The 25,902-nt window shown below is 36.5% G+C and overlaps 1 protein-coding gene across 3 annotated transcripts in view; it reads left to right on the top strand.

Annotated features, from left to right (window-relative positions):
* The first annotated feature begins 985 nt into the window (after positions 1-985).
* The window catches only part of LOC149835707 (stress regulated protein), a 35,522-nt gene continuing 10,605 nt past the window's right edge, over positions 986-25,902 (top strand). Inside the window, exons 1-5 of one of the 3 annotated variants that reach the window (XM_090008695.1) lie at positions 986-1,492; positions 1,683-1,901; positions 2,021-2,107; positions 2,969-3,115; positions 20,145-20,171. In XM_090008695.1, the coding sequence (XP_089864821.1) occupies positions 1,253-1,492; positions 1,683-1,901; positions 2,021-2,107; positions 2,969-3,115; positions 20,145-20,171 (720 nt within the window). In that variant the 5' untranslated portion in view covers positions 986-1,252. The remainder of the gene's footprint in view (positions 1,493-1,682; positions 1,902-2,020; positions 2,108-2,968; positions 3,116-20,144; positions 20,172-25,902) is intronic. The other 2 variants (XM_090008696.1, XM_090008697.1) reach the window with 2 other exon arrangements.

The raw sequence follows: 25,902 nt of genomic DNA on the forward strand, positions 1-25,902 counted from the left end.
GTTGTGGTGTTTGGCTATTCAGTTGGAATTAGAACTGTGAGGATCTCTGAGAAGTTTTTCGTACTGTTTAAAAAAAAAATATGCATTTTCATGGGGTATGAGTTGAGGTCGTTACAGAAAAAAGTTGTTTTAGGATTTAGGTTACTAAATAACTAAGGTTATTTTAGTTAGTTTACTAGCAGAGATCCTTGGTAAGGTAGGCTGAGAAAAGTGTAAGCTCCTCCCTGCCTCCATCCCCACACGGGTTTTTATTTTCACCTTTATCCTGGGTTCATTTTTTATTTGATGTTTTTCATCCCTGCTCCAAACAGGTCTCCCCGCTTCCCTCTATCCATTGCCATCCAGACATTCACAATGTCACTCACCCAACCACAGCCACTAACTTCTGCCCCTGAGTCCCACTTGAACATAGAGTGGCGGGCATTAGTGTCGCTGGTTGGTGGTGACATTGCTAGTCACAATTTTATACTATCGTCTCTCTTATTAATGAGTTGCAATTATAATGAAGAGTTGATGGCTTTCATGATTTCATTTTCTTTTTTTATCTTCTTTTGACTTCTGATGGAAGAGGTGGCGTAATTTGCAGATCACCCCCACCTGGGTTCTTTAACCGTGCGCGTTATCATTTATCGGTTCAAAACAGCGGCCCAGATTCGTCAAGGTCTCTCTTTGACTGAAATGGTTGATTATGTCAAATCCATGTAGGGCGGTAAACGAGCCGAACCCCAACGGAGCAGTTCGTTGCTTGGCTGACCTATACTTAACGAGCAGTTCGTGGCTTGGCTCGCCATCTATATGACTCGATCAAGAACGAGTCTTCAACAAGCCCAATCGAATCGAGCTACGAGCGGATCGGTTCGTTTACCAGCCCTATAAATCCATGATAATTGTGTATCTAAACTATCAGCGGTTTCTTCCTGATGATCCACTCAACGTGTGGTTCCCTTCACGTTTAGGTGGCCATTCGTTAGACTTTAGAAGTTTGGGGCTATCTGAGCGGTAGAGGCGTAGAGAGCCCCCATTCCCTCTCAGCCAACGAGGGAAAACCAAAGCAAAGAAAAACAGAACAAAAGGAGTAAAGGGGTCCTTCCTGATATCCAAAAAACAATAAGAGGAAAAAGGGAGGGAGAAAGAGAGAGAGAGAGAGAACTGAAAAAGCCAAGAAGCTAATTTCATTTCGTTTCCCGCTTTAAAGCGGATAGAGAGAAAGGCTTTAGGCAACTCTCCTAGTGGTAGTGGGGGGCTTGGGGAAATGAACTGTCATACATTGTTGGTTAGATGGGGTTGTGGTGCATGTGCGGTGCCACCACGACATTGTTTCAGGCCGGTGGTAGTGGTGAGATCGGTGGCATCTGATGTTTCGTGGCGTCGGGAGGTGCTGGAACGGGTTGATGAGGAGCTGTCAAAAGGTGATGAGAGGGCTGCTCTTGCACTCGTGAGGGAGTTGCAGGGACATCTTGGTGGCCTACGTTGTTTTGGTGCCGCAAGGCAGGTGACCTTTGCTGCTGCTGTTTATTGCCCTTTGAGCAAATTTATGATATAACCTTTTCAAATTCTTGCCCCTGAACTAGCGAGCACCATTTGATTCTTTGTTTTCATTTTTTTGGCAAGATTTTCCAGTAGATGGTAACATGGTACCATGAGCGGAGATGTTTTTCAATGATGTGAAAGTTCTGGTGCAGGTTCCTCAACGACTGTACACCCTTGATGAGCTAAAGCTAAATGGAATTGATGCACCCTTTCTCCTCTCGCCAGTGGATGCAACAGTGGGTGCCATAGAAAGAAACATTCAGATTGTCGCAATTCTTGCAGTTCTTGCCGCATGGACCACACTTGGTTTCGACATGCTACAGTTCTTATTGCTTTCCTTGGGTTTCTTCGCGCTCTTTTCAGTGGACTTGGTTAGTTGAATTACTCTCTCTTTCTGGGACTTTTACGCTTTATCTTGTGACCTGCTGCTTAGTCTATGCTACTATTGCTCTGATCAATTTGATTAAACACATCTTATCTATCTGTTTAGGTTTTATTTGATGGTGGAGTAAGGTCTTTGATGATTGACACAATAGGTCATACACTCAGTCCAAAGTATCATAGCAGGGTTATTCAAGTAAGATTTATGTTCCCTGCTTAAAGATATATCATGCTTGGACCCACCTGCAAATGTCATTCTCACTTGACATGCATCAGTGGGTTTCACTAGGAGGGGCTTGCATGTAGCAACCTTGGTTTTATAATTTTTCACATTATGCTGACATATTAACAGAGATATAACATCATTGTCTTGGGTGAGACTCAATCATTTGCTGGCAAAGAAGTTCTTGTTCCATGCCTGGAGATTTTTCTGGCCTCATTCAGGACTTATATTCATGTTGGGAAAATAGAAAAAAAATCATTTCCTAATTCCAACTGAAGTAAGTTTTCTACTTGGTGAAGAAAATAGGTGGGTATTTTAGTCCTCAGTCCAGGAAGAAAAGCGGGGACTGAACAATCTTTGTTGGAGTATTTGTATCAATAATCCATGTCAAAGGATGTTGAAATTCAGATGTGAGGATATCAGATATCACTTAATTTCAGTATGTTCTTTATCCGACTTACATTTTGTTAATATTTATATATATGTATGTGTATATAAATATAAATAAATAATTTTCATACTTCTGTTTTTGCATTTGCAGCTGTTAGGGCAGCTAGCCCTTAGGCTAGTTTAACGGCTATCTTTTGTATACTGTATATATATGGGGTGAAACTCCGTTTGTATGTAGTGCATATTTTGTGCATTTTAAGATTAATAAAATCTCTTTTTTTTAATTAGTGAGTGTGTGCTCTTGTGCCGTTAGTGGATTGAGCTTGTGCGCTTGGTGGCTTTGGGCATGATCTTATTTGGAGAATATTGTTCTTGTGAGCATATTGTATTTTCATACCTGTTTTATTACTCATTTAAGTCAATTGTACATTCTTCCTTTTGCAGCACGAGGCTGGCCACTTCTTGGTTGCATACTTACTTGGAGTTCTTCCCAAAGGATACACATTATCAAGTTTACAAGCTTTAAAGAATGAGGGATCTCTTAATGTACAAGCAGGGACAACTTTTCTAGATTTTGAGTTCTTGGATGAGGTACGCTTTTTTCTTTTTGATCTCTTTAATTTGATATTAGCTTTAAATTAAGACAAACCTTGAGATACATTAGTTTTATGGTAAATTATATTTGTAGAAATCAGAAGATTATTGTCTTTGGAGATCCTGTGGTTCAAAGTGTATGACTTTAACAAGCCATTTTTCTGAACTCCGATGGCCCGACCAACTCGTCACTCCCGCTTTCTCAAAAACCTAAATCTTGGGCCATGTTAATCCATATTGTTATCAATTGGCTAGATGTGCCTTATGGTTAAGCTATTGTTACTTGTGAATCTGAATTCGGATTTGGTTTTATTCAGTGCCTACTTGATGCCATTTTGTGTCTTGGCTGGGGTGTAAAGGGATTTCTACTTCTAATTGACTTAAACTATGGGAAGGAACTTGGATTTAGTACTAGAATGGGGCTATTAGTGAGTATTTGTTCTGAGAAATTCTGATTTTCAGCAAGGAAAAAGAAGAGAGGGAGAAATATGCAGCCAAGGAAGGAGAGGTGGTTCGATGCTTCTTTTTATGTATGCCCCATTATATAAAATATCAAGTTTCTTGATGCTAAAATTAAACTAATGTTTCTGCTTTATTTGATTAAGTGCAATATATTAGAAGTCTAAAATATTATAGAATTGCTACTGGAAAAAGGAAATCATACCTCTCATTTCTCAAATATGTGATGGTGATACTTGGAGGAAAATCCATCTTCATCTTGGGGGAAATTTTTAAAAGGGACCTATAAAACAACACATTACTTTTTATGGAATTAAAAGAACACTCCTAGGTTCTATCTCAATTAAGCAAAGACAGATTGGTTAACGTTGTTTGCTACTCAGACAAGGAGAAAGATTCTCAACCTAGTTCAATCATCTAGATCTAGATCAGATGTTTTAACGGAGTGAATGTTAAGAATAGCCTCACAGTTGACATAGGAATGTATTTGTTATTGTAAGGATATTTTTGGTATTAAAGTTAATTCACGATATACTTGTGGAAATCTCTATAAAAAGAGATCTTTGAGTATAAACACAATGCTAGAAATGTGAAGTGTGCACAAAGGCACAAAGGAAAACTCTCACAAGTGCACAAAGGCACGGATACACATGCACAAAAGCATAAAAAATATCAACTTCAATATATTGGAACCCAAAAAGGGCTTTACAAAAGCATAGGAGAACTCAAGGGGGAACACCCCTATTTATTCAAAATGAGAGGCCAAGGAGGGGCTCCCAATATGATTGTTGGGACCCCTCCAACGGTTATAATTATAACCGTTGGAGGGCCCAACGATCATGTTGGGTGGGCCCCTCCCTGTGCTAAAAAACAAAAGAATAAAAAAAGAAAATAGAAAAGAAAAAATTACATACATATTTTCAAAAAAAGAATGTGTAAAATTAGGTGAAATGATGAATATACCCTTATCAGGTAGGAATATATATTTATATATATAATTAGATAGATACATATACATATACATATATATATATATACAATATATATATATATTGTATATATATGTATATGTATCTCTTTTTCTCTATACGAATATATATAAAAGATACAATATAATTTAACACCCCCTCTCAAACTTAGGGTGATATAACCGAAAGTTTGTCAAGAAGAAAGTTAAATCTTGGAAAGCACAACACTTTGGTGAAGAAGTCTGTCGGTTGGTATTCTGATGTTACATATGGAAGGTCTATGGTTCTTCTTAAGTATTCTTCACGAACATAGTGACAGTCTATCTCAATATGCTTTGTGCGGTCATTAAATGTATGATTTTTGGCAATGTAAATTGCACTTTTATTTTTACAACATAGTTTTGTGGGCCCTTGGACTTGAATATTCATATCTTCCAGCAAGCTGCGAATCCAAACAATCTCCATGGTAGTAGATGCCATGGTTCTATATTCTGCTTCTGTGGATGAGAGTGTGACCTTCTGTTGTTTCTTGCACCTCCAAGAAATTAAAGATTCCCCTAAAAAAATGCAAAATCCAGTGGTGGAGTGACGGTTATTCGGGTCACCTCCTCAATCAGAGTCAATATAAGCAATTAAATTCAATTGAGAAAAAGAAGATAGAAATACCCCCTTGTTTACTGTACCCTTTATGTATCTGATGATGTGGAGAATGACACTCATATGAACTGTACTAGGTGCATGTTTAAATTGACTAGCAATATGTAGTGCATGAGAAATATCAGGCCTCGTAATGATGAGATATGTTAAGGATCCAACCAGTTGCCGGTAAGGTGTGAGATCTTTTAGGAGAATCCCATCATCAATCTTCATCTTCGAACCTACTATTTCAGGAGTTTCAGAGACCTTGTCATCTGTGATTTCTGATCTGTTAAGAATCTCACAAGCAAGTTTAGTTTGAGACAAAAAATAACCTCTGTGAGAATAGGTAACCTCAATTTCCCCAAATTATGTCAGAAATCCTAAGTCTTACATTTCAAATTTTGAAGTCAAGATGAATTTAATGCTCTTGATTCTTTTGGCATCATCACCTGTTATCAATATATCATCAACATATAACAATAATATAACAATCCCTGCATCACTATGTCACAGGCATTCGGCTAGCAGGGTGCCGCACCCGCGTCAATGCGACGCGGCACATATGCGGTCAACCCGACCCTGGGTGCGGTCAACGCACCCATGGTCATTTTGGTTGAATTTTTCAGATTTAAAAAAAAATTTCCAAGAAATTTTTTTGCCCTATATGTCATAGGGATTCTCCAACTAGGTGCCACACCCGCACCCGCACCTGTTGCGGTCAATCTAACCCTGGGTGCAGTCAACGCACCCAGGGTCATTTATGTCCAACTTTTGGACTTTATATATATATATATATATATATATATAATTTTTTATATTTTTTCCGCACTCCCACACCTGGGGTTTTTGGAAGTGCCGCATCCCCGCACCCACACCCATGTGATATAGGTGCATCAAATTTCTTAACAAACAATGCAATGTCGGTATAGCATGAAGTAAAACCATTTTCAGTCATTACATTGTTAAACCTATCGTGCCAAGCTTTGGGAGCTTGTTTCAAGCCATAAAGAGCTTTACGAAGACGAAAAACTTTATTTTTAGGAATTTCCATACTAGGTGGAGCATCCATGTAGACTTCTTCATTAAGATCACCATTTAAAAAGGTATTTTTGACATCCATTTGGTAAATATTTCATTTTCTAATGGAAGCAATGTTGACGAGACATTTGACAATAACCATACGAGCTACTGGAGCAAATGTCTCTTCATAGTCAATCCCTTATTCTTGACTATACCCTTTAGCTACTAGACGAACTTTGTACCTCTCAAGAGATCCATCACTTTTGGTTTTGACTTTGAACACCCATCGACATCCTATAGTTTTCTTCCCATCGGGAAGCGTTTGAAATTCCCAAGTGTTAGCTTTCCTAAGCCCTTTGAGTTCACTCTCCATGGCTTCTTTCCATTCAATACATCGGTTGACATCTACAAAATTTTTCGGTTCAAAATATGAGTGAATGACACTTAAGCAAGCTCGATATTTAGGAGAGATAGAATCAAATGATACAAATCTAGAGGGAGTTCTTCTAGTTCTTTCGGTTCTTCTAGGATTTAAATTATATGTGGAGATAGATTCGCTAGGTTCACTATATTGCTCAATAGCACTTCTAAAGGTGCGTCTATCTCTATGAGTATAGGTGATAGGGTCTCTAGTTATATTTTCTTCTTGAGAGGTAGTAGGGCTAGAGTTATTGTTGATTTCAACTACTTCATTGTCACTGTTATATGTTGATTCATCATCACTAGAGATATCATCATCTTTAGATAATAGATAAAAAAGAAAGGAATAGCCGACATTTTTTAAATGAGATTCATTCTTTTCGAAACCACTATCATTTTCCAAAAAAGTTACGTTCCTTGATGTTGAAGAAGAGAAGGGATGACCCGAACCCTAGGTAGAGAGGGGGAGAAGAAGAGAGAGAGAGAGGGAGAGAGAAGAGAGAGAGAGAAGGAGAGAGACGGCTGTGAGAATAGAACTCGATAACCTCCATTAATTAGGGCTTCTCTCAATATTAAATAGAGAGAGGCAAAAAGGAGAAATTACATGTAAGTCCTTATGAGGACAAAATTTCAGAAACCCTCTAATATAAAATAACTTAAGCAAAGAACCACCTATTTTCAACACTCCCCCTCAAGCTGGAGCATAGATATCAATCATGCTCAGCTTGTCACAACACTTTGAAAAATTTGGCCTAGCAAGGGGCTTTGTAAACATATCTGCAACTTGGTCTTCCGACTTTAGGTATTTGGTAGTAATATGACCAGCTTGAATCATATCTCGTACATAGTGGCAATCAACCTCAATGTGCTTTGTTCTCTCATGAAAGATAGGATTGTTTGCTATATATGTTGCCGCTTTGTTATCGCACATCATGGTCATTGGAGAGAGAACCTTCACTTGGAGGTCATGAAGAACAGTGCAAACCCACATCAATTCAGCAGCTGTTTGGGCCATAGCCCGATATTCCGATTCAGCATTTGACCTGGAAACCACAGTTTGTTTCTTACTTCTCCATGAAACCAAGTTTTCTCCCAGAAACACACAGAATCCTGTAGTAGATTTTCTATCTACTACAGATCCAGCATAGTCAGCATCTGAATAGGCTACTATCTCCAGAGTTCCACCTTTCCTGAACCATAACCCTTTTCCAGGGGATGATTTTAGATATCTGAGAATCATTATGGCTGCATTCCAGTGTACTTTAGTTGGTTTGTCCATAAATTGGCTAACTTTGCTTACTGCTAAAGCAATATCCGGCCTGGTCACAGTTACATATAATAACTTCCCTACTAGGGAGCGATAGCTTTTGCTATCAACAGGTTTTGACCCTTCTTCAAACAACTGAACTTTATGGTCCATGGGAATATTTGCTGGTTTAGCTCCCAACATGCCCGTTTCCTTTAATAAGTCAAGAACATACTTTCGTTGAGACAACACCATCCCTTCTCGGCTCCTAGCAACTTCTATACCCAGAAAATACCTGAGTGAACCAAGATCTTTTGTAACAAAGTGTTTTTGAAGATGAGCCTTTGTGGCTTCAATAACTTTCACATCATCTCCTGTAAGAATAATGTCATCCACATATACCACCATAACAACTATGCCAGAGCTAGTTTTCTTTATAAAAAGAGTATGATCTGCTGCTGATCTATTAAAGCCAAAGCTTGACATTACTTCAAATAACTTTTGAAACCATGCAAGAGGACTTTGTTTCAAGCCATAAATCGCCTTTCGCAATCTACACACCTTCTGACACTCCCCCTCAACCTCAAAGCCTGGAGGTTGTTGCATGTAAACGGTCTCAAATAGATCCCCATAGAGAAATGCATTTTTCACATCTAATTGGCATAAGCTCCAACCATGCTGAACAGCTACTGAGAGAACAAGACGGATGGTACCCATTCGTGCAACAGGAGAAAAAGTTTCAAAGAAGTCAATTCCATATGTCTGAGTATACCCTTTCGCGACTAATCTGACCTTGTACCTTTCAATAGAACCATCAGATTTGTACTTTATTGTATATACCCATTTACATCCAACAATGTTAGCATCTGCTGGGGAATCAACGAGATCCCAGGTATGTTGAGATACTAAAGCTGTCATTTCTTCTTGCATAGCCAGCTTCCAGCGATTATCAAGTGTTGCCTGTTGATAGTTCAGAGGAATAGTTTCAGCAGACAGGGCTGAAACAAATGACTTCAACTGATGTCCAATTCTGGCATGAGAGACAAAATGAGATATGGGATATAAGGTACATTGTCTTGTCCCCTTTCGTAGAGCAATAGGCCTGTTATCATCATCCTGGAGATCACTATTGTCAGTAGAACTTACCTCAGGAGAAGAAGAAGATGAAGGCTCTTGCGGAAGTGGAGCTCTACGCACATATACCAATGGAGGATTATTAAATCTGGAAGTGGATGAAGTTTGATTCGGTAATGGGGGCACAAATTCCAAAGGAAAAGGAGGTATAGGTAATGGAAAAGACTCAGCTGGACCAACCTGCAGCGAGGAACTAGAAATAGAGTAATATGGAGAGGATTCCAGGAAAGATACATCCGCACTGACATACTCTCGGCGAGAAATAGGATCATAACATCGATAGCCCTTTTGATTTTTTGGATAACCGATAAATATGCATTTTGTAGCTTGAGAGGCTAATTTATCACGGTCAGGGCCAAGTTTGTGTACAAAACAAACACATCCAAATATTTTTGGTGATAAAGGGAAAAGTGGAGCATTAGGTTTTAGGATATGTAATGGAATTTGATCACCCACAGAAGACGAAGGCATGCGGTTGATCAGATAGCAAGCAGTGGTAATCGCATCACCCCAGTATGACGCAGGAACATTGGATTGAATCATAATGGTCCTGGCAACATCAAGGAGGTGTCGATGTTTTCGCTCAGCCACCCCATTTTGTTGAGATGAATAGGCACAAGAAGTTTGAGGTTGGATGCCATGATCTTGGTAAAATTGTAACAGACCTTTTGATTTAAACTCGAGAGCATTATCAGTGCGAACAATCTTGACAATAGATTCAAACTGAGTTTTTATTTCAAGAATTAGGGATTTGATAATACTTGGAACTTCAGATCTTCCTTTTATTAAAAATATCCATGACAACTTAGAGAAATCATCAACAATAACAAGATAATAACGACACTGAGTCCTAGTAGGAATCTTACTAGGACCCCATACATCTGCATGAAGAAGTTCAAAAACTTTATTACTAGACTGACTCTGACTCGAAGGAAACGAACTTCGATGATGCTTGCCCAACTGACATGCCTCACACTGAAATGATGTGGTGGAAGGAATCTGAGGAAAGACCGACCGAAGCTTTGACAAAGAAGGATGACCAAGACGACGATGCCACTGAACAAGATTGAATAAATGTTCCACTGCAGCATGGACAGTACCCATTTAATGATGTAGGTAGTAAATTCCATTTTCTTCATAGCCTCCACCAATCTTCTTCCCCGTCAACAAATCCTAAAAATGACAACCCATTGGATCAAATATTACTCTACAGTTTTGTTCTTTTATAAGAAAACTAACAGAAAGTAAACTTTGAGGAAAATTTGGAGCATGAAGAGCATTTTTCAACTATAATGAGGAGGATATAGAAATATTTCCCTGACCAACAACCGGGGAGGAGCTCCCATCGGCTAAGGAGACTCCAATCTGAGCCTTAATATCCTTTAGATCTGAAAAAACACGAGAATTGCCACACAAATGTCTGGATGCACCAGAGTCAATAACCCACTTACTATCAGTCGGATGAAGATGATTTCCGGTTGAATATGCAACACCAACTACAGGAGGAGTGGAACTCAAAGGTCGAAGAGCTATGAGCTCATCATATTCGGCACGACTAAGAGTGATACTACTCTCATTTTCAGCAATATTCTTTTGTACATTTGTAGCCTCGATAGTAGTCACATTTGCTTTAGGAGTATATGAATTTAATGAAGAAGAGGTTGGCTGACCATGCTTATCCCAGCAACGATCTTCTAAATGTCCAGATTTTCCGCAGAATGTACATTGAAGCTTTCCTCTGCCACCCATACAACGTCCACGTCCTCGTCCTCATCCTCTGATATTCTGAACATTTCCACGCCCATAACTAGATGGGACAACAAGAGCAGATGACTGAGTCACAGGCTGAGATTGTGGCAGAGAGATCGCAAGTCTACTCAGGCGATTGTAAGCATCGGCAAGAGTGAGAACATCTGATCCAGTCAACATTTGAACTTTTATAACGGAAAAATCTGAAGAAAGACCTGTAAGAAAACGAGCAACCATGGTTTGTTCTTGATGATCTTTTTGCTTTGAGCAACATAGGGGCCTGTGAGCATTAAGTCTTTCAAACGCAGCTTTGACCGAGGCATAGTACTGGGCCAAGGTCTGATCTCCCTGTTGCAAATTATATATTTCCTGTTCGACTTGCAGGATACGACTCACATTCGTTTCTTGTGAATATGTATCACGAAGATTGTCCCACATCAGTTTGGCTGTATTATAGTAGATCAATCCATCTGCAATATGGGGTTCGACACTATTCATGATCCATGACATAACTATGTCATTATCTTCATCCCAAGTAACATATTTTCCCAATTTCTCATTGGGTTCGCCTTCCAACAAAATATGTTTTCGACGATGTCCAGATACTGACATCATAAAAGTTCTGGACCATCTGGCATAGTTGGTTTCATTCAACCTTACGGAAGAGCCATACGAGAAGGGGTTGGCAAATGCTTTATATTCACCAATGTGTTCCAATTTGGAATCACACTTTGAAGTTTCAGCCATACTAACAAAATATTTCTGTTTCAGCAAAAAAAAATCTGGACAGATTTCAAGCAACCTAGCAGCTGTTCACAAAAAGACACCACGACAGTAAGGAACAACAGGTCACACGAGGAGAATATTCCCCAGCACCACAGGAATCAAGCCTGCAATTTCCACGACAATAGTGGACAGCAGCCCACACACATGAATCTTGAACAGCAGTCCACACACATAACAGTCACGCATCAGCTAGAACCAACGACCAGAAAAAAAACTTTCACATAAACATGATGATTTTTAACACAGCAAAAAAATGGCTGTTTCCACTACAGAGCTTCCGATGCTGAAACTAATCACGACAGCATGGGAAAAACAATCACGACATCATGAAGAATCACGGTTGATGTGGGTTTGATGTTGAAGTCACGACAACAGATGCAATCACGACAAACAAAATAATAACGACAACATGAAGGGTCACGGTGGATGCTGAAATCACGACAGAGGCTTAAAATCACGACAACAATTACTGAAATCATATTTGCAGATGCTGTAAGTCACGACAGCAACAAACACATCATGGCAGCAGACATAGCCATACGACAATAGGATCTGCTATCAGCTGCCACACCCAGGCGTCACGGCATGTGAGACACAAAAAAAATTACGACTGCCTGACCTGAGTACTCCCACGATGCTCTCTATGTTGTTCTTTAGGTCTGATAACAGATCTAGGCCAGATCTGTCATCAGATCTCAAAAAATTTTAATCGACACCTGGTTCGAGGATGTAGATCATGCTTCTGAGATTAGATCGATCACGCTCCTCGATCACGCTCCTGAGATCGCTAGCTTTGATACCATGTTGAAGAAGAGAAGGGATGACCCGAACCCTAGGTAGAGAGGGGGAGAAGAAGAGAGAGAGAGGGAGAGAGAAGAGAGAGAGAGAAGGAGAGAGACGGCTGTGAGAATAGAACTCGATAACCTCCATTAATTAGGGCTTCTCTCTATATTAAATAGAGAGAGGCAAAAAGGAGAAATTACATGTAAGTCCTTATGAGGACAAAATTTCAGAAACCCTCTAATATAAAATAACTTAAGCAAAGAACCACCTATTTTCAACACTTGAAACATATAACTTATCATTCTTAGTATCATAATATCGAAACCCTTTTTGGGTTTCAGAATAGCCAAGAAAAGCACAAGGAATGACTTTTGGTGAGAATTTATCATTTTTATTTGTACAGACAAAGCACTTACAACAAAAAGCTCTCAATCTATTATAATCGGGTTTTTTTTCATATAGAGTTTCAAAAGGAGATTTTTTATCTAGATTTTTGGATGAAAGACGATTAATAAGATACACGGAAGCAAGAGCCGCCTCGACCCAATTTTTTTTTGGAATACTTTGAGAAATAAGAAGGGTTCTAGTGGTTTCAATGATATGCCTATGCTTTCTTTCAACCAAACCATTTTTTTGTGGGGTCTTAGGACACAATCTTTGATGGACAATACCATAGTCTTCAAGATGTTTCTTAAATTCATTAGATAGATATTCACCTCCGGAGTCGTTTCTAAATATTTTTAAATTACTATTAAATTAATTTTTGATTATCATATGATATGGTTTAAAACATGTAAAGACTTCATGCTTATGTTTGAGAAAATATATCCAACAATATCGTGAAAATCATCCACAAAAATCACATAATAGATAAAGCCTCCCTTGGATATAACAGGTGCTGGTCCCCAAACATCCGAATGAATAATTTCAAAAGGTTTAGTGGTAAACATAAATCTTTGTTCAAAAGGCATACTTCTCATTTTTCCAAGAATGCAATCATTACAAGAGAAAGTACTTTTACAAAGTTTTTTAGCAAAATCCAAATAGGACAACTTGGTGATATTGGGATGACCAAGTCTTTTGTGCCAAACATTTATGTCTTTATATTGGACCACATTACAAAAGGAGGTTTTAGGAATTTGAAGAGAGTCCACATAGTATAAATCTCTCTTCTTAGAGCCTTCCCCAATCAACCTCCCAGACCGATGATCCTGTATTAAACATTTATTAGATGATAATTGAATGTCACACCCAAGGTTCGAGAGTTGAGAGACGGAAAGTAAGTTCAAATTCAATTTTGGTATAAATCTAATTTTAGGAATAAAAAAGTTTTGGGTTTTAAAATTTTCAATTCCCTTAATTTAAAGAGAAGTGCCATCCACGATAGAAACAAAAGATGGTGACGAATTTTTAAAATATTCGGAAAGCGAGAAAATGTTTGGAGACATATGAAATGAAGCACCAGAATCTAAAAGCTAAGAAGGTTTACCTGGAGGAGAAGGAGCAGACACGGCGGTGCCGAAACTAACTCCCTTAAGAAGAGGTAAAAGAGCTTCCACAATTTGATTTAGCGATAGAGCTCCATTTGTAGATTTCTCCTTTTGTGGTTGAGATGTGGTGGCCATTGCTAGTCATTTCTTCCACTTAGGACAAATTGGTTTGATATGACCCGACTCTTTGCAAAAGTGACACACAATTTTGCTATAGTCCTTTCTTCTGCCTTGACCACCTTGATTTTGGCTTTTAAAATGAGGAGGTTTATATGTCCTAAAGTTGTTTTCTGGCCTAAAAACCGCATTGGCCCCATCACATTCATCTTGATTTGTGGGCATTGCAAGAACACTTAGATTTTGCTTGCTAATGCCAATATGAGTTTCCTCTCCACTTAATTTTGTAATGACATCTTCAAGAGAGGGAGAGGTGAAGGAGGATAGGAGAGAAGATCTAATTTGCTCAAACTCGGGCCTTAGTCCATTCAAAAAATTGAAAAATTGATCTTCTTCTAGTTGTTTATGACGAAGCTCTATGGCTTCTCCACTCTACTTGGGTTCGAGCATAGCAAACTCATCTCAAATGGAAGAGAGTTTGGCAAAATATTCCCTTATATTCATTTCCCCTTGAAGTAAGGTTATTGCATTCTTTTGGAGGTAATACTTATGGGACAAGTCTCTAGAAGTGTACATCTTCTCAAAGTACTTTCACGCTTGAAAAGTCTTTTTAAACTTTATAATATTGGCGTTGATTCTAGTCTCAACGGAGGAGAAGATCCACGATAAAATCTTGAGGTTCTTCATTTCCCACTCATGTTTTTTGCTATATTCTTCAAGAGCCTTAGTTCTTTCATCTTCCTCAAGAATTTTGATTTCTCCTCTTTCAACCAAAGTAATTTTAGGCTTCGGTTTCGGAATCGAGCCTTGAACATTACCCCGAAGCCCTTTTCCTTTAATATGGGCTTCCATATTTCTGGCCCACACGTCATAATTGGAGCCATTGAGCTTAAAGCCAAGAGAGAAATGAGAGTCTTTTTCACCCATTAGAGAGATAAGATGAGAGAAAAGAGTACATACCACAACGAGATTTTAAATTTTACTTGTAGTAATCTTCTAAAATATTGGATGAAGGGAAGTCTTCACACCAAACACAAGAAAGTTGAAGGCACGCTTTTTGAGGCACTTGATATTGTGAAGAACCGCAAGATTTTCTTTCTCCAAGCAATCTTGCTCTGATACCATGTGAAAATCTCTATAAAAAAAGATCTTTGAGTATAAACACAATGCTAGAAATGCGAAGTGTGCACAAAGGCACAAAGGAGAACTCTCACAAGTGCACAACGACACAGATACACATGCACAAAAGCATAAAAAATATCAACTTCAATATATTGGAACCCAAAAAGGGCTTTACAAAAGCATAGGAGAACTCAAGGGGGAACACCCCTGTTTATACAAAATGAGAGGCCATGGAGGGGCTCCCAATACGATCGTTGGGACCCCTCCGTTGGAGATGATCATGTTGTGAAAAGCGTTGAGTTATAACTAGATGTTCCACCAACATGTAAAGCAGGCATAAACCTCAAGGCGTAAAGCTTAAGCCTCAAAAATATATTTTTAAAAACTTAAAAAATATCTAAAAACATAAAATAAATAAAAAATGCTTTATTATCAAAATAACAACCAATAATAAATAAGAAATCTCAAATAAATGCTAAAACATAGGAGAATAACATGTAAAAGTAACATTAATGAAAAAAAATAATCGATTTAAGTATCTAATAAATAAAATATGAACATTCAATGAAAAATTAAGTCACATCTAAACAATTTTAATTTCTACATTTCACTAAGTAACAATAACCAATAAGAAATTGGGCATTCACTGAAAGCTTCAATTTAATTTCTATATTTCACTAACCCTCTAAAGAAAATAAGACCACACTCGATTATGATATTTTTCTTAAACTAATTATATTTATTGCTGAGTTTTTTAATCAAATTGTTCCACATATGGCTATCATCTTTTGAAAAGAATTTTATTGATTTTCTGAGCAAAAAAAAAAAGAATCGTATTATGGGCAATACAACATAAAAAGAATTATAAAAAAAAGAATCATCATCCTTTAAAAAAAAGAATCATAAAAAAAAAGATCGGAAGAAGTAGAAGAAGAACTGAAGAAGAAAAGGAAGGAGGGATGAAGAAAAAGAAGAAGAGATGAAGAGAGAGAGAAAGACGAGGGGAGTGCCCTAACAGGTCAAAGTCCCCTAATTTGGGTTAAATGGGAGCTTTGATCCCCATTTAACCCAAATTATTTAAGGCGTGCGCCTCACCAAATGTGCTCTATTTTAGCGTGCCTCAAGGTGCGAAGGCCCTCGCCTTGAGGCGAGGCACACCTTTTGTGCCTTGAGGCGTGCTTTTTCACAATATTACTGCTATGTTTGTTAAGAGATCTGACACATGTGTTGTTATTTTACTTGTCTACATTGATGACATGATCAATACTGGAGGAGACAAACAGAGAGTTAGTTACATTAAAAATGTTCTTAAACAAAATTTTGAAATGACTGATCTAGGATTTCTTAGATTATTTTTGGGGATTGAGGTAGCATATTCTTTATGTGGTTATTTACTAACTCAATACAAGTTAGATTATTAATAAGTTTGGAATTACTGATGAAAAGAGAGTGAACATTCTTGAAGTAATTAATGCAAAGATGAAGATCGATGATAAAACACCCTTGGATGACCCCACTCCCTACCAACAAATGATTGGGGCTCTCACTTATTTAACAATTACCTGTCTTGACATTTCTCATGTAGTGCATACAACAAGCTAGTTCCAACACTTTCCTACTTCTGTGCACATGAGTGTTATGAGAATTATTCGATATTTGCAAAATTATGTTTTTAAAGGACTTCTATTATCTTCCTCCTTTTTACTTGAATTAATTGCATATTTTGACTTTGACTAGGGAGGAGATCTCAATGATAGACGCTAAACTATTGGGTTTTGTGTTTTTGTAGGTGATTCGTTGGTATCCTAGAAGTGTAAGACATAGCAAAAAGTGTCTCTATCATCAACAAAAGTTGAATACTGCGTTATGGATGCTACGGCATCAGAAATCATACAGTTGAGAAGATAATTAGAAGACATGGGGGTGTATGTGCAATCACCTTTAAAGTTATGTTGTGACAACAAAAACACAATCTACATAGTCGACAATCACACCTTTCATGAAAGAACCTAGCACATCGAGATGGATTGCCATTATGTTCATGAAAAATATCTAAAGAAGATTATCACACTGCCTTATGTGGCATCAAAATTAGTTGGCCGACTTCTTCACGAACGCGCTTCCTTCTCGGTTTCATTTCTTACTTGACAAACTTTTGATGATATTACCGTAAGTTTGAGGGGGAGTGCTAAAGTTGTATATATATATAAGTGTATATACATATAAATATGTATATATATTTTTATATATTTGTAATAACTAATAAGTAATACCCATTAGGAGTATTTTGGTTTTTTCAGTTCTTATAATTAGGCTGCTCATCAGGGGAACTTTAGTCTTTTTTTATATTTTCCCTTTTATTTTTTATTGTCTTTTTGTTTAGCATTAGGGGCTTTTTGGTCATAGACCATTAGCGCCGTTAGGAGCATCCCAATGGCTCTATGAGCCCTCTAATGCCTATATAAAGGGGCTCACTCCCCTTATTGTGTTATGCTTGTCTCAAGCACATCTCCGTCAATAAGAGTTATAGTTTCTTATGTGTTGCTCTTGTCCTTAAGTGGCTTTGTGTTTGTGTTTGTGTTTTGTATTGACCCATAAGTGGTCCCTTGTTTGTTCACATTCTTGTATGTTTGTAAGCCCATAAGAAGCATCTATTTGTGCACTTTTTATATCATTATAGTACCAAGATTGGTATTTGATGTTTGTTCTTATAATATGTAAAACATTATAATCATGTTTTGATTGTCTATTTTGGAATATTTAAGTTTTGCATTATTTTATTATTTCATGTTTTCTATATTCTTGTTTTAAGTAATTTTATTCCTTTGTGTGTCTCTAGGTGAAGCATCCAAACAAATATTTGTTTTGATGGACTTGAATGTTAGAAACATTTTTATGTTTAATTGTTTGGATTAGTTCATGAATTATTCTTTTTTTCCAGTTTAAGTTGTTTAAATTCATAAACTGTGTTGAATATGTATTTTCTATTATTTTTAAGAACTTATTGTAATTTTTATTTTTATATTTTTTCTTTTTTTGATATTGACTAGGCCGACTGGTCCCGCCTAGTCTCCAACTAGGTCTTTTAGGAGGCTGGTGCCTAGGTTCCGACTAGTGCTTTTGACCACTTAGCCAGAAAGAAAGAAGAGGATTAAGGGTTTAGAACTAATCCCGTATGATCAAGAAGAAGAGATCATCAAAATGCAGATCCACTCTAATTAGACCAATATATAACAGAAGATTAGAAATAGATAAACAAGAACAAAGTTATGAAAAAGGAAAGAAGGAAATATAGATATAGAATAGAAGGAAAAGGATTAAGAAAAACAGAGCTATAAAGAAAAGAAAGGAAAGCAATATAGATGTAGAATAGAAGAGAAAGGACTAAACAAATTATTTCAGCAAAGAAAGAAGCACTTAGACCTTGGTCATGACGGTAGGATTCAATTGCTCTGATGCCATGATAATTGAAGGAATGGAGAAAACTAATGAGGCTATTCTGAGACTGCAATGATTTTTTATGATGGGAGCATCACATTATGTGTGCATTTATTGATAGGATTCTATACCAACATTAATACTTAAAGTATTGCAAACATGTGACACTAGAGTGCATCTTAACTTGAAGGACAATCGTATTCTTAAACAAATAATTCCAATAACTTTGCAATAGCTAGCTTGTAGCTATGCACTTTTCTGGAAAATACTTGAAAAAAATTATAACCATCTTGTGCCTGGTTCAAATCTCACAAGACTATCAGACAAAAGACAGCTAAAAATCAACCTTACTGACAACAGTATACTCCTCCATTTTAAGCACCTACAACCAGGGCAGGAGTGGTACCCTTAGAGGATTCAACTTCCAACCATTTATAGGCACACCTTGTTTAACCTGTCTGTGTACTATGTAATCAACTCAGGTTTAGGGTTAGATAGAAATGAGAAAAGAAGAGTGGGAAGAGATGGGAAGAAGGTGTGGGCTGCATGATTAGGGTCTTAGTAACAGTCTATACATCTCCTTTTTTTTACTAATCTTTATTGCAGTAACAATATGGTTACAAATGATCAAACTACCCAGTCAGAGAAGGAAAACAAAAATAGTCCTTCCCTTTCTACTGTTGTATAAAATGATAATAATACCCTTGTAGTTTGAACAAAGCGTGAACAGAAATGTGTTTTGTATTCAAGGTATCTTAGAAATATGTCTATTGTATATTTATATTTTTAGTTAAGGTATACAAAAGGTATACCTATGAGGCCTAGAATATGGTATCTTAATGTATTTTAGAGTAGATTAGAATAGGTAATTTTGATTTCATATTTTTTCTTGGTCATATCACTATTACCAAATATTTTGTTTTTGTTAGGTTTTTTTTAATAAGCCCAACTAGCCATTAGGACTATGCCTAACGGATAGTTGGACTGTTGGAGGAGATCCAACTGGCCATTGGACTCTCCAACTAGCCATTAGGCTAGTCCTCTGTGTGTGTGCGTGTGTGCAAGAGATGTATCTGTGTGAGTATTTATGTATATGATGGGTGTCAGGGTCAGTGATGTGTATGTGAGAATGGGATAGTGAGTGTGTGCGTGTGTGTGAACATGGTGTGTGAATATGATGTGATTTGTGTATGTGTGTGAGTATGTAATGAGTATGATATATGTGTGTGTGTGTGTGAGTATAAGATGTGTGAGCATGTATTGTGAGAATATCTAAAGATTTGTATTTTTCTTCTCCATTATTCTTAAGCATTTTTTGTATTATTTTTTCTCTTTGCTTAATGGATCATATTAATGCATTCTGTACTCATTTCTGAGCTTTATTAATAAAATATTTTTATTTTTAGTTTCTGGTTTCATGCCTCAGTAACTGTGACATTTCATGACAACCATGACACATGATCTTATTATGATAATGGTCAAATAGATAATTTACTTATGCATTATATCTTTTTGTTTTTCATTTGGGGAGGTAAATTGGAAACTTATAATGCCAAATATTCTTTTTTCTTCTAAAAAGATGCAAGACACTGCTTTGGTTTCCATCAAACAACACTGTATTCCAGCTTTAGTTGACAGTTTTATTTTGTGTGCAGGTTAATTCTGGAAAGATGTCTGCTAAGGTGAGCTTTTCCTTCTATGTAGGTTAACTGAGATGCCATTATACTTTAGTTTGAAGGGAGTAGACTTTTGTTATTATTTGGGTGATTTTGAGAAAAGCTCCAAGCTTTTAGTCTTTGTAAATATATCCATCAAAGTTTTCCCACTTTTCAAGTGCCTCTCAAGCGTTTATCATGGTGTCAACAGATATCCCTATGCAGTAACTTTTTTATCAAACTTGTATGTCAGAAAAACCAGTATACACTTACAAAGATTACTATTGCCTCATTTCGATTGCATCTATTGTTTAAATCCCATCTGGGGTTTCTCATCTCGAACAACAAAGCCATCGTGAACAAATAGCTTCAACCACTCAGACTACAACAATAAAGCTTGGTATGTTTTTAAGGTAGCTGAAGTAATTTCCTGTTGAGTATAAGCAAAGATGTAACAAATACATTCAACAGTGCAAAAACTATGGTGGGTTTATTAAATACCACTAATTACAGTTGTTATTTTTCAACTGAAACTTTTCAGTTTCCTATTTATGGAATTCATGATTGCATTCTTGATGACAAGTTTGTTGTGTGTGTGTCTATGCACATGTGGGTATGTGTATGTACGCATCACCTGTGCTTGTGCATGCACATGGCAGGTGTGCATGTGTTTTTGGGTCACACATGTCTATGCACATTATTATAGTACTCCCTCCTTTGTAGTAGTAGATGATGATTCAAATGGTCATCATTCTGGGTTTGTAATGCCATAAGGCAGATTCCATGGTATATCGACCAAGTTTTGGGCAAACTGTGTGCTGAAAACCCTGGATAAGAGACTCAAAACATAACAAAGGAATATGATTAGTAAGTTTGTGAAGTTTTTAAACTAAACAATATTTTGTTGGGGAATCTGGCATTGAGTTTATGCCAGTACCTGTTCAATGCTCTTTCGATTCTGGTCTCGCTAGCAAGAGAAGAATTTCCTATGACACAATGATTTTGGTATGCTACTCCAAAGAGAGATTAGCATGACATAAACCCATGCACACATACTTACAGTCATGCAATAATATGGAGGAGAAAATTTATATGGTCATTTATATGGTATTTTTAGTGTTTATGTTTTAGTTTGATGAATGGCCGTGAGTTAAGTTGGCATGTATCATCAGAAGAAAATGTTGCTGCTGTTAATTTTCTCGATTCATCATTATTACCATTTTTTTCTTGATTTTATATTGGGTGATAAACTTTGTAAACTGATAATTATCATACTGAAAGGTTGTTCAACCATGAGCAACATTCATGAAAAAGGAACGAATCCCGATGCACTCGGGAATGGATACCAAGAACCAAAAAATACAATGTATTTGAATACACACTCACCATAGAAGTAACAATGGAACACAAGAATTATAAAATAAATAATTTTATTTAGAATGAAATTCAAATAATATAAAGAAGAAATGTAAAATTACAAACAACTTCATTACAAACACAAAAACCTAAAAACTATCCATTATTCTCTCAACCCATACACTTGCACACACCCACACCTTTGTAGAAAGAAGAGGGGAGAGAAGAGAGACAACAAGGGGAGAAGGGAGTACCCTTCTAGCCATTGAAGCTAGTCCAATGACTAGAATTTTAGTTGTTGCACTAGCCTCCAATGGCTAGAAGAAGTCAACCTAGGTTGACTAAGATATATATATATATATATATATATATATATATATATATATATACAAAGAAAAGGGCATCCATCTTAACACCCCTCCTCAAATTTATGGGGACTCACTGGAAGTTTGCAATTACAAAAGAACCCTATTATATAAAATGTTTTCATAGACTTCATCAAGTTCTTCCATTTGGTGCTTCTTTAAGGGGTGCTCAATCATATGCTCCATTACATAAAGGATATTCAATATCATCAATTCTTGAAAAAATTGTAAATAAAGCTAACAAAACATCCCAACTATACACATATATATCACAAGAAGATTTCAAAGAATAACTACATTAGTTATATATTATGAAGAGAGGATGGCCAAGCACAAAAACATAAAATATATAGGAAATATTTAATAAGTCAATTTAACATTTTTCAAAATCATTTAAAGTAAGAATTAATTTTGAAAAAATCATTAATTTCAAACACTATAGTCATTAATCACTTTAATCATTCATAAGAATCATGTACATATATATCTATCACAAAAGGCACATTAATGCATAAGACATGAATTTTCAACATCATCAATACCATAAAGAAATAACTCACAAAGGAGTATAAATTATGAAAACATTTTTACATAGCGAAAGATACAAGAAATGATTTCAATCATTCAACATAGATTTAAGAAAAGACAAATACTCATAAATCAATTAATTATTATATTTTAGAAGCAATATTAACCACACAACTAAAAAAAGGTCACCTATGAACCAATTTTAAGAGATAACAATGAAGATCTTTTAAGACACATGCTTAGAAAACTAACTAATGAAACCAACAATATCTCAAAGAAATGCCACAAAGGCTACAATGAGATATCAATGCGATAATGGTCACTTATGGACCTTGGGAATACACATAACGAAAATACACACCAACTCATAAGGTAAAACTAATATATCCTTTATTAACAAATGCTTAGAAAACATTAATTAAACTTATTCAAAACACACAAGATAATCGATCATGGAACACATTTTAAAATATCCTTGATCATGCAACTAAAGCATATTTAATGCAAGATGCATGCAAATATTTCAATAACCATTTCTCATATAAGAACAAATAAGTTTATAAATTTTACGGAGAGATTTAAAAAATCACAATGAATGATATTGGCAAATCTTAACACTAGTTTGATCACCACAAGCACTCACCTCACTAGACCTCGAATGCTAAAAGATCAAGTGTATCAGCTACTCGAACATGAGTATAACCATAATACCACTAAAGGGATAAAACACACACAAAAAGTGTGAATCCACATATCTTGTCTGCATATAATGACACTCAAAACAAGTGTATTAGCAACTAGAACAAGAGCATAATCACAATGCCACCAATGGGCTAAAAAATACACAAAAGTGTGAATAAACATCTCTTCTCTATATATAATGACATTCAAAATAAGTGTATCAACGACTAGAACAAGAGCAAATCATAATGCCACTAATGAGCTAAACAAACACACAAAAGTGTGAATAAACATCTCTTGTCTACATATAAGAATACTCAAAACAAGTGTATCAATGACTAGAACAAGAGCATAATTACAATGCCACTAATGGGCTAAACAAATACACAAAAGTGTGAATAAACAACTCTTGTCTACATATAATGACACTTAGATAAGAGGCATAATAAGAGTGTTAAAATGTATACTCAAAAACATTATTGTAAGTATAAATATATATACTTATATACATAGAGATACATATACATATATTATATGTATACGTATCTCTATATATAAGTATATATATTTATCTATTTTTCCCTTTTTCTCTTTTACCCAAAAAGGTATTTCTGTCATTTCACATTTTGCGCATATTTCATTTGGAATATGCTGTATTTCTTTTCTTATTTTTTTTGTAATCCTTTCTTTTTAATTTTTATTTTTATTTTTTGTAAAAGGTGCATTGGGGTCCCCCCAATAGAGTCGTTGGGGGCTCCCCAACGACTCCTTTGGGGAGCCCCCCTTTGCACCCCATTGCTCTTGTATAAATAGGGGTGTTCCCCCTTGTTGTAAAACAAGCTTGAGAGTCTCAAGCATTTGCTTTCATTTTATGAAATACATGCATTATTACGTGTTTATTATTTATACGCTTTTTGCGTATTTTGTTCAAGTGTTGTGAGAGTGCTTTCGTGCACTTCTTTTATAAAGTATTTATGCTTGTATGCGTATTGTCTCTTCGTAGACAATTTCACATGGTATCAGAGCACGGTTGGTGATTATGGATCGTGGGATTTTCCTTTTTTTCGAGTGCCTCAAAAACCGTGCCTTCGGATCCTTAGAAGTTGAAGTGGTGGATCTTGCTTCTCAAATATTTTAGAAGGATCTTGTGCAAGCTAGAAGTTGAAGCATTGTGTTGGTACGCCCTCTTTTCCTTTTTTTTACTCCTTAATGGGTGGAAAAGAGTCTCACTTCGCTCTTGGCTTTAAGTTGAATGAGTCCAACTATCATATTTGGGCCGGGAACATGGAGGCTCACATAAAAGGTAAAGGATTATGGGGTTATGTGCAAGGCACAATTCCGGAACCGGAACCGGAACCCAAAATAACCGTGATGGACGGAAGTGAAATCAAGATTCTTGAGGGAGAGGAAATGATCAAAGCTCTTGAAGAATACTCCAAGAAGCACGACGAATGAGAAATGAAGAACTTCAAGATTATTTCTTGGTTCTTCACATTTGTCAAAACAAAGATTAATGCCAACATTATCAAGTTAAAAAAAACATCGGAAGCTTGGCATTATCTCGAGAAAATGTATACATCAAGAGATCTATCCCATAAGTATTACCTTTAAAAGAAGGCCCTCTCCCTTACTCAAGGTGAAATGTCTATTAGGGAATATTTTGCCGACCTTTCCTCCATTTGGGATGAGCTTTCCATGATTGAACCAAAATGGAGTGGAGAGGCAATTGAACTCCGCCACAAGCAACTTGAAGAAAATCGATTCTTCAATTTTTTGAATGGGTTAAGACCGGAATTTGAGCAAATAAGATTGTCACTTCTATTGTAACGCCCCAAAAATCCAGGACTTTTAACTTTTTAGAAAAGTTTAGAAAGCTTTGAAATCATACAATAATCAGAGTTTAAATAATAATTCAGCGGAAAATGATATTTTTAAAACCACAAGTCAATGGATCTTGAGCACATTACAGCGTAAACTTTCCTTTTGTCAAATCCCGCACAACCATTGAAATCAAATGGTTTAGAAACAGAGTTTCAATAATTGACAATTCATTTGTTGAAACCAAGAAGAAGCTTACTAAAACAGTTTTATTAACTCACGGTTTAATAAAAGAGAAATTTTGAAACACACTTTATATCAAATTTACCAACATGTCCTCAGGAGCGAAACGTCAGGGAAAGAGCCCTATCTTGATCTCATCACGTCATCGTGCCATCGTAGACTGTATTACCTATCCAAAACCTGCTCATAAAATGGGTCAGTTTCACTAAAACTGGTAGGTGCACAAACATAACAAAATTGAACATAATTAAGCAGAATAATTTAATATGTCAAGTAGACAGACAATTATATAGCAATTTAATTTCAGCAGAGTCATAGAGCAAACTATCATGAGCATAATGCTAAAATTTTTACTAGCATTTTACTAGCACAAGTAAGCTAACTATTACAAGCAAAACACTGCACAAGAAAGTTAACTAGCAAAATACAATGCTTCATCAACCACACACACAATTCCATAAGTATTGAACCTGTTGTACCCTCTAACTTTCATACGTGCATAACTGAACACATTGTGTGATCAGATTTAAATTATGTTTCGATATTAACTGGCCAAGCGGGTACGCACAAGGCACGACTCTAGAAACATCCTAGACTGATCCGGGGGTTTATTATGATATGTATTTTATGATAACCCGGATAGCTGACTGAGTCCGCACCTAAGGGGACGGTCGGTGACCAAGAGAGAAATCCCCAACGCAGCATAAACAATGGATGCATCCCAAACATGGAGAGCTACCACCTAGGATAATTATGGTAGTCCCATT

This window comes from Nuphar pumila, chromosome 6 (genome assembly GCF_984573655.1).
Source record: "Nuphar pumila chromosome 6, dmNupPumi1.hap1.1, whole genome shotgun sequence".
In the NCBI taxonomy this organism is placed as follows: Eukaryota; Viridiplantae; Streptophyta; class Magnoliopsida; order Nymphaeales; family Nymphaeaceae; genus Nuphar; species Nuphar pumila.